Source organism: Nycticebus coucang, chromosome 16 (genome assembly GCF_027406575.1).
Source record: "Nycticebus coucang isolate mNycCou1 chromosome 16, mNycCou1.pri, whole genome shotgun sequence".
Classification (NCBI taxonomy): domain Eukaryota; kingdom Metazoa; phylum Chordata; class Mammalia; order Primates; family Lorisidae; genus Nycticebus; species Nycticebus coucang.
In genome coordinates, this window is record NC_069795.1 from 74,389,640 (window position 1) to 74,404,694 (window position 15,055).

Here is a 15,055-nt window from a genome sequence, read left to right on the forward strand (position 1 = left end):
GTGGCACTGGCTGGAGAAGTGGCATGTGATTGTGCTATCTGACCCAAGTTAAACATCACTGGAGCCATGTTGTGTGTGTTTGTGTATGTGTGTGTGCACACACACACGTCCACAGCAGGCCACACATAAGCACGGGATTCTCATCTCTTTTAAGTCAAGTACCACTGCCTCCTATGTTCATGAGTCCACAGAGAATCTGCTTTGCATTCCTTCAGCTAATCAGGAAGAACAGTGAACATTTGTCTGCTCCCTGTGACCATGACTTTGGGCCTGGAAGAAGTTAGAGGTCCCTCATTTTAATTCCTTCTCTGTCAAATTGTCTGGCTTTCCTTTTAGTGTTGGCTGGGCTATAACCCATGATCAGGTTCTGTATAATATTTATAGAACTTTTAGAGCTTTCCTGGCTAGCTGGTCACTGGCTTATATTAACTTTAGACCAGGGTAGAGATAAGCCTGTTTGGCTGCTGACGTTGGCAGTAAAGAGCCAAGCAGAGGCCAGGCGTTACTTAAGAACACACATACACACACACACACACACACACACAAAAATGACCCCTATGCCAGGCAGTGTTTGGAATAGGGCGTCATGTTAAAGAAATGGCCCACATTTGCACTGAAGGACAAAAGTCTCCCCCTGAGAAAGAGTGCCTACATGTCAGAGGGCTCTGCTGCCTCAGCTGTCAGTCTTCCTGCTGCAGAGCAATAGAAAAGGCAAAGCTCTCAGAAAGGTTCTGTGAAGACTTGCAGGGTTGGGGCATATCCCCTTTAAAGAGGTGAAGATGTCTCTAAAAATCTCATTAGAAGGTGAAGAACAAAATAGGCTCTACCTCCTCAGTTGGGTGTCAGGGTATCTGGTAGCTACAGTCATTTTAAGAAGGATCATAGGCCCCAGAAAGGTACCTATCAGCAAATAAACTATGGCACCTACATGTGGTGTCCCCACGTTGTCTGTTGACCTATAAGCTGAAGACAAGGCTTCAGAATTCCCCATCCTAAAATAATACAAGGATAAGAGAAAGGTGCCCAGCTTGCCACTATATCTGTGGTCCTGCCTCCATCACCTCCCTGACCACAGATGAGCCCGAGATGTGTGGCCATGAGAGAGCCCCAGGTCGTTGGCCTGTACTGCAGAGTGGCCAGGCAGGCACAGCTCTCAGAGCTCTGAGGACAGAAAGTCCACTTCTAGCTCCAAGTGTCACCTATTTTCCAGTCTCCTTTTAATAAAAAAAAAAAAAAACTAGAAGGATCAGAATAATTCTGGAACCTCTTTTTAGCTACCAATTTCATCTTTCTTCCCCTGGCATTTGCCTGAGCTCTTTCTCAGTGGCTCCATAGCTTTCTTTCCCATTCTGTCCAGGGCCCTGTAGGAACAGGAAAGTGCCCACGATCTGCCCCTGGATGAGTGGGTGGGTCCTGATTCAGTCTCTTACCAGAGCCCTGAGCCTTTTGACATCAGGTCTGTTGCCCATGTCCCCAGAGAGGGAGGTTGTGTGGCCTGAGAGGGCGGTGGCCGTCTCCCCATTTTCATTGGATTCACCCCGCTCCTTTCCACCAGGGCACCCTGACTGCTCAGGGGAAGCTGCTGCAGCAGGACACGTTCTACGTGATCGAGCTGGATGCAGGCATGCAGTCCCGGACCAAGGAGAGGCGCGTGTTCCTCTTTGAGCAGATCGTCATCTTCAGTGAACTGCTTAGGAAGGGCTCCCTCACCCCAGGCTACATGTTCAAAAGGAGCATCAAGGTGAGGACCCCAGTGGGAATGAGAAAGGGCAGGAAGGGCCACGCACTTGGGATCTGCTTCCCTAAGGTGAAGCCTGGCCTGGCAAGGGCCCAGAACCCTGAAGGTCTGCCAGCCCAGTAACACATCATTGTGGAGGCTGAGTGAAAAACAGTGATTATCTGTGAGAAAAAGTGGCAGGCTGAGGGCCAGCCTCCATCATGATCCCACAGGTTCCCTGGGGTCGGGTCACTCCTCCAGAGACAGAAACCAAAGTACTGACCTGCTAGATCCAGGGCAAAATTTGGAAACTTCTCCTGAAATAAAAACTTTAAAGAAAGTTATATGTCACTGCTTTAAGAAACAAAAACACCTTTTTTAATATGAAAAGACCACCTTGTTTCCTTCCAGATGAATTACTTGGTCCTGGAGGAGAACGTGGACAGCGACCCCTGCAAGTTTGCACTTATGAACAGAGAGACTTCTGAGAGGGTCATTCTGCAAGCTGCCAACGCTGACATCCAACAGGCCTGGGTGCAGGACATCAATCAAGTCCTAGAAACACAACGAGACTTCTTAAATGGTGGGTGCTGGCTCGTCCGCCTCAGAGGACCCCACACCTCTGAGCTGCCCTGGGTCACAGTGAGTTGTGAATCCAGATCACCTTTTAGCAATCCCAACTTTGTAGTTTTTAGAAACACTTTTGAATTCTTCTGAATCGGAACACACAAGTGGGATGGGTGGGTATGAGAAAGAAACCCCATCTTGCCAAAAGAAGGGTTTTCTCTTACAGGACATATAGGATGTATGCCTGCAGCCACTACTACCCACTGGTACTAATTAGGGCAAAAGTCTGAGACGGGTACATTCTCTGTGTTTTAGGGGCAGGCTATCAAAGATGTGTTTTCACACTCGGTGGCTGGCTGGGGTTATTATTCTCAGGTTCTCTGCTATTATCTGGAGATAACTAGGAGCTCAGCAGTTAACTCTAGATAACTCTTCTCCCAACACTGTGAGAGTCTGGATAAGTCACTTTGCTAGCAATTTTTACCCATTTTATTTTATTTTATTCTATTCCATTCTACTTTATTTTATTCTATTTATTTACTTTGAGACAAAGTCTCACTTTGACACCCTCTGTAGAGTACCTTGGCATCATAGCTCATAGCAACCTCCAACTCTTGGGCTCAAGCGATCTCCTTGCCTCATCCTCCTGACTAGTTCGGACTACAGGTGCCCAACACAATGCCCAGCTATTTTTAGAGAGAGGATCTCTCCCTAACTCAGGCTGGTCTCCAACTCCTGAGCTCAGGCAGTCCACCAGCCTTGGCCTCCCAGAGTGCTAGATTACAGGTGTGAGCTTACCCCGCCCCAGCCCCCTTACGCCTTTTAAATGAGAGGTGATGGCTCACTCTAAATTTCAGTAATACCTCACAACTTCCCAGAACAATTGGCGATTACACAGAGATCCAGCTCTCTGTGGTCCCTTCCTACAGGGGTCCCCTACTGGGGATGTGAACTGGAGGGAAGTGGAGTTGTGACCCTGTTTACATGTCTTTATTATTTCCTCTGCTGGGATTTTCTTCACATTGAACTTGGCATGTGAAGGGAGTGCATAGGTTTAAACTAGAACAGAGTTGGTGGGCTCGGAAGTCTCTTGAGCAAAAACAAAGCTTGAAGATGAAGGCAAAATGTAACCAGTAACAAAGTCAGCCTGGAGACTCACCAGGCTTATACCTGTATGTTGTGTGTGCGTGCCCACACACACACACAAGTGCGTGCATGTACTCGCAGAGTCCCACCTGTGGGCATACTTCATTTTCATGCCTGCCTGAGATATGGTTGTATGTGTTCACACATGTACATGTACACATATGTACAGGGGCCCACCCTTGGGTGTCACCTCTTCATGCAAGTACTAGGATCTGGAGTCTTTCAAGTGATGCAAAAATAGCATTTTCTGGGTGTCTGGAATGGAACTGGATGCTGTAGGGAAAGGTAAGTTGAGGACCTTGGGCAAGCCATGATGTTTCTCTGAGCCTCCTGCGGCTCGTTTTGTGAAAAGACAGGTTTGGGTAGATCTCCTGCCCGTGCCGGCCTGTCGTGGTGCCAGCTGTGCTGAGAGCAGGAAGACAGGGCACACCTCCCCGTGATATCAATTTTACTGCTATGCTATTTATTATGGTAAGGTATTTAGCATAGGTTTGTATTTTAAAACAGAAGGATATTGTATAGCAGGATGCCATGACTTTTTAATATAGAACATGAGACCTCAGAGCATTACAAAGAGTATTTGGGGCCATACTGCTTGACCCTCAATTATAGAAAAGTCAGTGAAAAAAAACTAGACTAAGTGATCTCTAAGATTCTTTTTCATTCTTAAAAGTCTAAAATTAAACACCAGTCTAGCCCTGAAGGATGATAATGAAAATCGTATATGACTTATGATTGCTGAATATACAACTTTGAATTAATACTTTCATTGATAAAAATAATTTTATGTAAAATATGTGCATATATGAAGTACATTCATTTACATTGCATTCTATTAGGAATTTCTGATAGAGTCTAAGCTGGAATGAGGATTTTTTAATTTATCAATTCAGAACAAAAGAAAAATGAGGTATGACAATAAGTCAAAACCAGAAATTATTGATGTAATAATAATGGCTCATACATTATTATAATACATACAATAATAATACATGGAGTCCTTACTTACTTGTTATGCCAGGCACTGTGCATAATTTCACTTTTAATCCTCACATCAACATGGAAAGGTAAGCACTATCATCCTATATTTTTCAGGTTAAAAAACGGGGGGGACTCAAAGAAGTTAAAAAATTTGTCCAAGGTCACAAAAACTATAGGTAATAGAATAAGTACTTGAGCCCAGGGCTATAGGACTTCACATTAGGTTCTTACCCACAGTACCGCATTGTAAGTGCTAGTGGTGGGGTACACATTATCTATGAGCTTCCTGGCAAACAAGGAAAAGAAAGAAACAGCATCAGGTAAAAGACATTGTATCCATCAGCCAGATCCAAGCCCTGTCAGAGATGTACAGCTTTCTAGATCCTAAGGCCTAAGTTATGCAGATTGAGGCTGGAAAAGAATTCAGTTTCTCTATGTAGTTTGTTTGTTTTGAGACAGAATGATAGTTCATTGCAATCTCAATGGGTTCCAGCAGTCCTGCCTTAGTCTCCTGAGATGCCCACAGGCTGTTCTTAAACTCCTGAGCTCAAAATCCTTCCAGTTCAGTCTCCCAAAGTGCTGGGATACAGGCATGAGCCACCATGCCCAACCTCTGTGTAGCTTATTTAACAAGGCATGGCTGGGCATGGTGGCTCGTGGCTTATGCCTGTAATCCTAGCACTTTGGAAGGCCAGGACAGAAGGATTGCTGGAGCCTAAAAATTTGAGACCAGCCTTGGCAAAGGCAAGACTCCTGTCTTTACAAAAAATTAAAATTAAAAAGACATACTTTTTCAAATGCTGTAGCATAGTTATTGTATATGATCAGGTAATATTCCAATTTCATATGATGGGTATTGATCCATGGAATCAATTTGACAAGTCCTACCTCACAAATCTGCTATTTGGATTTGGAGCTGCATTTCTTTAGGCACAGTAAATGATTCAGACTTTAGTTTACGTGCTTCCAAGAGACCCTCTTCCTGATTATAGGGAAACTATGGAGGTACAGTCCCCAGGGCATTGGTTCCAGGACCCTCCATGGATACCAAAATCCATGGACGCTCAAGTCCTTGATGAGAAATAACCCATAATGTTTATATATAACCTATGTACATCCTCTTCTATACTTTAAATCATCTCAAGATTACTTGTAATACCTAATGTAGTATAAATGTTATATAAATAGTTGTTATTGTATATTGTTTAGAGAGTAATGACAAGAAAAAAAATACATACATGTTCTGTAAAGAACTACTGAAAAAAACTACTACGTACAGATGTAGTTTTTGTTTTTTCCCCTATATTTTCAACCTGCAGTTGGTTGAATCCACAAATGCAGAGCCCATGAATACAGAGCACCAATTATATTACTGAACTAGGTTATCATTATCTAAATATTTAATGCCTACAGAATACTCCCTAGGGAGAGAGACTGAGCTCTGGCAGGCCTGATATATACTTTGACACACTCAAGGGACAAGGATGTGATGATGGACCAGGGCCAGGCTTTTATTAATACTTACAGAGACATGTGCGGGCATCTCAGAGCCAGTCTTTCCCTCCTGAGGCCTCAAATAGAAAGGAAGTATGACCCTATATTGAGTCCTATTGAAGTACCTACCTATAGCTATAGAAATATCCTTACAATTGAAAAGGTCTCTGGGCCCCAGCTGTTAACCCACTTAAGTAGTTGTTCCAGTGAATACTGTTTAAAATGGCATAATCAGGCCAACCCTTGAAGTCATTCTTAAAGAATTTGACCTGTATGATGATTGCCTGGCTGTACCTCTTTAGTATTCAGACCTTGGAACTTTGTTACCTTAAACTCTGTGAAACACAGTTTATGTCTTTCCCTTCAAATTAGCTTGTTCTCCTGTCTTCTGAGTTCTGTTGACTACCATCTTCCCATCTCCAACCCTGCACCATCTTCCATCCTTGCATTGCTCTTCCTTTTCAGGCTGTCAGTCTCCTCCCCCTCCACACTTGCCACACCTGTGTCCATTCCACATCCCTAAGCCCTGCCCTCCTTAGACTCTACCCCTTGCTTCTTACTGTCTCATGGTTTCGGAATTAGACAGAGGCTTTTGCCTCTTTCTCTCCAATCCCTCCTCCTAACCAATACAAGATTAATGATTCTCAAATGTGGCTTTGATGATAGAATCTGAAAACTTTGAAGTTTATTTAATCTAGTTACTTTTTGTGACCTTCAGAATTAAACCCAGACTCATTGGCCTGGCTCTTAGATACCTCCTACCTCCCTTCCCTGTCATGTTTCCTCTTCCTCAGTAGAGACCCATGGCCCTAGGCTCTGGGCAATCTGAGTACTGCCTGTTTCCCAAACATACTTCACACACTTGCTTCCTTCCTGCAGAGTCTAAATGTCAGAGTCCGACATTTGAAGCTCTTGAAGCTCTTACTACCGCCACCACACACACACACACACACACACATACATACACAAACGCACACTCTATGGAGCCTTCTTTCCTCCTCTTGTGTGACACTTGGCACCTCACATGTGACACCATTCTGTATTTGTATTTTCATTTTTTAGGTAGGTGTCTTAGTTCTCACATTTTCTTTTAAAAAAGGGTCATGTTGCCACACCTACAGTGCATCTTACAAGGGTACATGTGAAACTTGATAAATGTAGAATATAAATGTCTTAACACAATAACTAAGAAAATGCCAGGAAGGCTATGTTAACCAGTGTGATGAAAATATTTCAAATTGTATATAAAACCAGTGTTTGGTGCCCCATGATTGCATTAATGTACACAGCTATGATTTAATTTAATTTATTTTATTTTATTTTATTTTATTTTTTATTGTTAAATCATAGCTGTGTACATTAGTGCAATCAAGGGGTACAATGTGCTGGTTTCATATACAATCTGAAATATTCTCATCAAACTGTTCAACATAGCCTTCATGGCATTTTCTTAGTTACTGTATGTAGACATTTGTATTCTGCATTTAGTAAATTTCTCCTGTACCCATTCTAAGATGCACCGTAGGTGTGGCCCCACCCATTACCCTTCCTCCACCATGACCTCCCCCCTCCCTTCCCCTTCCTTGGCCCTTTCCCCATAGTCTTGTGCTATAGTTGGGTTATAGCCTTCATGTGAAAGCTATAATTTAGCTTCATAGTAGAGCTGAGTACATTGGATACTTTGTCTTCCATTCCTGAGATACTTTGCTAAGAAAAATATGTTTCAGCTCCATCCATGTAAGCATGAAAGAGGTAAAGTCTCCATCTTTCTTTAAGGCTGAATAATATTCCATGGTATACATGTACCACAATTTGCCAGTCCATTCGTGGGTCGATGGGCACTTGGGTTTCTTCCATGACTTAACAATTATGAATTGGGCTGCAATAAACATTCTGGTACAGATGTCTTTGTTATATTGTGATTTTTGGTCTTTTGGGTATAAACCTAGTAAAGGAATTATAGGATCGAATGGCAGGTCTATTTTTAGGTCTCTAAGTGTTCTCCAAACATCCTTCCAGAAGGAACGTATTAGTGGGTATTCCAACCAGCAGCAGTGTAGAAGTGTGCCCTTTCCTTCACATCCACACCAACATCTGTGGTTTTGGGATTTCGTTATGTGGGCTACTCTTACTGGGGTTAGGTGATATCTCAAAGTAGTTTTGATTTGCATTTCTGTGATGATTAAGGATGAGCTTTTTTTCATGTGTTTGTAGATCGTGTGTCTATCTTTTTTTTTTTTTTTTTTTGTAGAGACAGAGTCTCACTTTATGGCCCTCAGAAGAGTGCCGTGGCATCACACAGCTCACAGCAACCTCCAGCTCCTGGGCTTAAGCGATTCTCTTGCCTCAGCCTCCCGAGTAGCTGGGACTACAGGCGCCCTCCACAATGCCTGGCTATTTTTTTGTCACAGTTTGGCCGGGGCTGGGTTTGAACCCGCCACCCTCGGCATATGGGGCCGGCACCCTACTCACTGAGCCACAGGCGCCACCGATCGTGTGTCTGTCTTTAGGGAAGTTTCTCTTCAAGTCCCTTGCCCACCCTGAGATGGTTTCACGTGTTCTTGTCTTGCTAATACGTTTGAGTTCTCTGTGGATTCTGGTTATTAGACCTTTATCGGAGGTATAACCTGCAAATATTTTCTCCCATTTTGAGGGCTGTCTGCTTGCTTTAAAAAGGTCATGTTGGCTAGACACCCCTAGCTCAGTGAGTAGGGCATCAGCCACAATACACCAAGGCTGGTGGGTTTGAGCCTGGCCCGGGCCTGCTAAAACAAAAAAAAATGACAACCGCAACCAAAAAACAGCCAGGTGTTGTGGCAGGTGCCTGTAGTCCCAGCTACTTGGGAGGCTGAGGCAAGAGAATCACTTAAGCCCGAGAATTTAAGGTTGCTGTGAGCTGTGATGCCATAGCACTCTACCAAGGATGACATGAGACTCTGTCTCAAAAAAAAAAAAAAAAAAAAGTGTCATGTTTTTCTTCTGTATCCACTTATGCCTAACACAAAGCCTTATGCCTAATATAAAGTCTTTTACCTAACAAGTGTCTAAATCCTTGTGGGATTTTCAAAGCTTAGAATGACACCTGTTCTTATCCTACAGCACTACAGTCACCCATTGAGTACCAGCGCAAAGAAAGGAGCACAGCCGTGATGAGATCTCAACCTGCAAGAGTTCCCCAAGCGAGCCCTAGGCCCTACTCCTCTGTCCCCGTGGGCTCTGAGAAGCCCCCAAAGGGCTCCACCTATAACCCACCTCTGCCACCCCTGAAGATATCTACCTCCAATGGCAGTCCGGGGTTTGACTACCACCAGCCTGGGGACAAGTTGGAAGCCAGCAAGGTAGGAGATGACTCATAACTCCCACCCTTTCCTCTATGAGGACACAGAGGTTACTTTAAGAAGTACCATCTTTTTATGCTGACTATTGTAGCAGGAATGGCCAACAAAATACAGTCTAGTCTCAATAATCTCTCTTTCCTATAAATTGAGTTAGACCAAGTCATACATTCTGTGTTAAGGAGCTATTATCATCTATAAAACTCTATACAAATATAAGGTAGTATTGTGATAGCACCATGAAAATGGGTGATTTATACCAAAAAGAGTAGCTATAGTGCTTATCATCTAAAAGTCACAACTCTGGTGTTTGACATCTTAAAAAGATGATCTGCCTTGAGCACACCTTCTAAAGTAAGTTCACAGTTCTTCACTACTCTTGTGCTGATGAGGCAAAGGGAAATTGATCGACAGTATGAGAGGGGGTGAGTGGATTAAAGTTCCTCATAGAAAATCCACAATTCACCTATCACCATGAGGAGAATCATAAACCTGGTCTACACAGCTATCCTGACCCTAAAATGTAGTAAGAACAAGAGAGAAATGGGAAAAGTGCTAGATTAGGAACTAGGCAATCTAGCTTCTATTCCAAATTCTGTATTTCATTTGTTCTAGAACCTTAGCAAGTTAGTTAATGTCATTAGGCCTCAGTTTCCTCTAGAACAATGGTTCTCAACCTTCATAATACCGCGATGTATTTTCATTGTTACAAAGGGGTCGCAACCCACAGGCTGAGAACCGCTGCTCTAGAACTAAATGGGTCTGTGACTAGGAACACCTACATTATTTTACCTTAGCGTTCCAATTTTATATTTTTATTCTCTTTCTCCAAATTATTATTTAATATTGATTTTCTTTAAAAAATTAATCATTAATGTTCAAGTTTAATTCTGTATTAGAGTAACTACCAACCTGTTTCATCACATCACCTGCAAATGATTTTCCACCTTAAAAACTTCCTATCCACTTCTTGAGTAATACCTCCAAAGCCCAAGCAACCAAAGCAAAATTGGACAAATGGGATCACGCCAAGCTAAAAAGCTTTCACTTAGCAAGGGAAACAATCAACAAAGTAAAAAGACAACTCATAAAATGTGAGAAAATATTTTCAAACTACCAAACTGACCAGAGATTAATAGCTAGAACTATAAGAAGCTCTAACAACTCAATAGAAAAAAATCAAATAATCCAATTAAAAATAGGTGAAGACTACAAATAGACATCTTTTAAAAGAAGACATACAAATGGCCAACAGGTATATGAAGAAAATGCTCAACATTAGTCATTAGAGAATTGTAAATCAAAACTACACAGAGATATCATCTCACTCCAGATAAAATGGCTCGTATCAAAAAGGCAGGCAATAACGAATGCTGGCAAGGATGTGGAGAAAGAGGAACCCCCATACACTGTTGGTGGGAATGTAAGTTACTGCAACCACTATGGAGAACAGGATGGAGCTTCCTCAGAAAACTAAAAATGTAACTATCATATGACCCAGCACTCCCATTGCTGAGTATGTATCTATCTAGAGGAGGGGAATTCAGCATATCAAAAAGATTTCTGCACTCCCATGTTTACTGCAGCACTATTTACAATAACCAAGATTTGGAATCAATTTAAGTGCCCATCAGCACATGAGGAGATAAAGAAATTGGGGTCCATGTACACAGTGGAATACAGGTGGTCCCAGGGTTACAAAGGAGGTAGATTCTGTAAGTTAGTTCTTAGTAAGTGGAATTTGTATATAAGTTGGAACAGGTACGTTTGCCTACAACCCATAATAGCCTCTGTTCCTAAGTGGGAGTTGAACATCAGTCAGATGTGGGACTGTCTGTATTATGTAGCCACAAAAAAGACTGAAACTCTGCTATTTGGCAACAACATGAATGGAACTGGAGAACATTAGTGAAAGAAGCCAGGCACAGAACGACAAATCTTGCGTGTTCTCCCTCAATATATAGGAGTGAAGTGTTAGAAACCATTGATCTCACTGAGAGAGTAAACAGATAGTTACTGGAGGCTGGGAGGGGTAGTAGGGATGCAGGGGATATAGTGGGGATGGTTACTAGGTGCAAAAATGTAGTTAGATAATTAGATACAGTGAGCAATATTTTCTAGCACAACACAGTGACAATCATCAACACTAACAGCCGCTGTCCCCAACCTTTTTGGTACCAGGGACTGGTTTCATGGAAGACAGTTTTTCCATGGATTAGGGGCAGGGGTGCTGGGGAAAATGGTTTTGATATGAATCTGCAAGAAATTGATGTATTATAGTCCCTGCACAGTCAAGTCTCTCTGCTAATGAGAATCTGTATTTGCAGCTGCTCCCTAGCACTATCATCCCCACCTCAGCTCCACCTTGGAGCATCAGGCATCAGAGTGTCATATGGAGCATGTGCCGTTACAGTAGGGTTTGCGCTCCTGTGGGAATCTAATGCCACTGCTGATCTGACAGGATCTCAGGCACCGATGTGAGCAATGGGGAGCTGTGTAAATACAGATGAAGGTTCCTCCCCTCACCTACCGCTCACCTCCTGCTGTGAGGCCCAGTTCCCAATAAGCATGGACATGGATGAGTACAGTCTGCAGCCTTGGGGTTGGGGACTACTGAGTTAGGGTATACTTTTTTTTTTTTTTTTTGAGACACAGTCTTGCTCTGTCACCTGAGCTAGAGTTCAGTTGCATCATCATAGCTGACAGCAACTTCAAACTCCTGGGGTCAAGCAATTCTTGTGCCTCAGCCTCCTGAGTAGCTGGGACTATAGGAATACTCTACCATGCCTGGATAATTTTTCTATTTTTGTAGAGACAGGGGTCACTTGCTTTTGCTCAGCCTGGTCTTAAATTCCTTGCCTCAAGCAATCTTCCCATCTGGCCTCCCAAAGTGTTAGGATTACAGGCATGAAGCACTGTACATGGGCAAGTTAGGGTATACTTTAAAACAGCAGTTCTCAACCTGTGGGTTGCAACCCACAGGAACTGTCTTCAAGGGCTGTGGCACTAGGAAGGTTGAGAACCACTGCTTTAAAATAACTAAAAGAGTAGAATTAGAATGTTGCTAACCCAAAGAAGTGTTAAATGCCAGGGGTGATGGATACCCGAATTGTTCTGATTTGATTCATTCACATTGTGTGCCTATATCAAAATATCATGTTCTATAAATCTCTACAACTATTATATACCCATAATAATTAAAAGCAAAAAACCCTGCCTTTTTGAATAAGTCATTACATTATTCAAATATATTGAATTTCTGGCTCTCTGTGCTCTATGAGGCAGCTAGGCCTTGGGAGGTACAGGCTGTCTTGAAGCAGCTGCCCTGGTGTAGACTCAACATGAAAAGGTCATGTAGGCAGTGCCTTTCCTATTAATGAGTAGTGGAGGGGACTTCAGGAGTCTGTTCCTGCAGGATGCTGGGTAAGTATAGGTCATGGCCTTGCCTTTGAATTGGGCAGAGATGTATTCTTACTCCTGTTCTGTTTCAAGGAGGGTCAGAATATAGAGTAAGACCAAAAAGAAAAAAATATATCAAAGGGTCTGTGTTCTTTCCATTGAAGGATTGTGACCTTTGCCCTGACCTTACTCTACCCAGGTGCCAGTGCCAGATTCTTTGCATTTATAAGAGGATGCTGCTGGCGAGAAGATTGCATGCTGGGAAGGGGCTTCCAGGTAGAGGTGTGTTTGTATGCACCTTTACCTGGACTTGGGCTGGGCACTCTTCCTACCTATTCCCTCTTGATAGAATATTTATGAAACATTTTTCTAAACATTGCACTCTCAGAGCACATTTGTGAACATAATGTCATTTGTCAAGAGAGTATTCTGCCTGCTCTTTACCCTGCTAGAGTGAGATTTAGCCAAGCCCTTGTGAACCAGTCTCCTTGTGTTTGTGTCCCTCTTACCCTTATCTCCTAGCAGAATGACCTGGGAGGCTGCAATGGGACCTCTTCCATGGCTGTCATCAAAGATTACTATGCACTGAAAGAGAATGAAATCTGTGTGAGCCAAGGTGAGGTGGTCCAGGTCCTCGCCGTCAACCAGCAGAACATGTGCCTGGTGTACCAGCCTGCTAGTGATCACTCCCCCGCAGCCGAGGGCTGGGTCCCAGGCAGCATCCTGGCGCCCCTCACCAAAGCCATGGCAGCAGCAGAAAATAGTGACGGGAGCATCAAGTAAGTGCCTCATTGGCTTCCCCGGGAGAGGAGTATGTGGATTAAAAAAAAAAATTCAAAAACAAATGAACACAAAAGTGCAAACACATGGTAGGGAAATCCTGCTGCTTACTTGCAACAGTGCCACTGGAGCCGCTGTCTGAGTGCTGGAGCCACACGCAGCATGAGGCATCCAGGCTGGATTGTTCCGGTTTTTTGGTTGGTGGCAGTGGCAGTGGCAGTGTTTTTTTCTTTTTCCCCTTCCTCTCCCTCAACTCATTAAGGAAAAATCCCCACTGAAACCCTAGGTGACAAAAAGCAAAACTTCCATTGCTACATTTGACCCCTACAGGACTCACTGGACTGGACTTCTATTTATATTGTATTAAGTTACTGATATAGAGATATGCAGATATTTTTGATTGACACCAAAAAATTACCTTAGCCCAGATGCCAGACCTGTAAAGGTTGGAGGCTTGCTTCTTCTCCCAGGAGAAAGGGGACTTTTTGGTTGTCTGTGGCAATTCCTCTGTACAGATTGTAACTTTTTTTTTAATCTGCCCCTCCCCTTGTCACTTTAATATATGTTCATGGTAATTTGTAAGATATTTCCTTTCCTTATTTTGGTTGTGAAGCCCCTTCTGAACACATTCCTGTACAAAGCATTTTGCACTATTTAAAGAACCCCGTATGGATGGAGTCAGGCTGTGCAATATCATGGAGAGTCACCGTGCTCATCATTGTACCTGTAATGTAACTAATAACTTTACCTGTACTATTTTAAATATGTAAAATAAATTTTCACCATGAGCGTGTTTTAATGAGGTTAAACCCTTTTTCCTCCATTTCACTATCCTTGGACTTTCAAATGTGCAAATGATGCCTTTTTTTTTTTCTTTCTTTTATGTATTTTAGGAGTTGGGTGAATGCATTGGCAGTTTTTTCCTACGCGAAAAGTGCCTTTGTCACCAGAGCTCCACCCCAGCCTTCCCTTCTAACAGCTCCTGGTGGGCTCCCCAAACCTCTGAGACCAGCAGACGTGCAGACTGGGTGCTGTCCAGCAGGCTCCCAGCAGCTGGGCAGCCTGGAGGAGCTGACGTCAGTGGACAATTAGAGTGGATGGCAGCATTTGGCTGGCATCCCCCACGGCTTTCCAGGGCCATGTGGTCACCCAGGGAAGGGGTGTAAGGGGCTCCCGGGAGCTGTCTGAGCAGCAGCACTGTGGTGGCCCTCTCTAAGTTGGGAGTTAGCAACTACACTCACTGACTGCTGGCCTGGCCAAAAATCAGTAGTGACCCTAAGCACAACAGGCCAGATTAATTTTATTCTAAGAACACTCATTTTAGTTGCCTTTTGGGGCACCCTGGAAATAAAGGCCCTCAAAGCACTAAAGGTCTTATTAATGAAAGGCCTTGCAGAGCTCCTGTTAATGATTTCTGCTCTAAATAGCCAGGCATGAAGCACTTCTTCCTCTTCCTCTTTGAATCTTTTAGCCACGTACTTATTTCTTCCATGGGAGGGAAGGTATAATGCTGGGTGAAAGAGAACAGATTGAAATACAAATTGGCCATTTTGGTTCCTTGTCAGCTGCTCTTGCACAAGGGTTGAGGGTGAGTGGAAGGAGAACAATTGACTGAAAGCAGTTGTCAGTGTTTATT

The 15,055-nt window shown here is 43.3% G+C and overlaps 1 protein-coding gene across 23 annotated transcripts in view; it reads left to right on the plus strand.

Annotated features, from left to right (window-relative positions):
- The window catches only part of KALRN (kalirin RhoGEF kinase), a 744,321-nt gene that overhangs the window by 681,309 nt on the left and 47,957 nt on the right, over nt 1–15,055 (plus strand). For 11 of the 23 annotated variants that reach the window (XR_008374862.1, XM_053564434.1, XM_053564444.1 and 8 more), the window contains 4 exons: nt 1,556–1,741; nt 2,129–2,300; nt 9,005–9,243; nt 13,162–13,418. Coding sequence is in view for 22 of the 23 variants with exons in the window: in XM_053564434.1 (XP_053420409.1) it covers nt 1,556–1,741; nt 2,129–2,300; nt 9,005–9,243; nt 13,162–13,418 (854 nt within the window). In the remaining variant the exon portion in view is untranslated. Of the gene's footprint in view, nt 1–1,555; nt 1,742–2,128; nt 2,301–9,004; nt 9,244–13,161; nt 14,222–15,055 lie in introns of those variants that run through there. The other 12 variants (XM_053564447.1, XM_053564448.1, XM_053564449.1 and 9 more) reach the window with 3 other exon arrangements.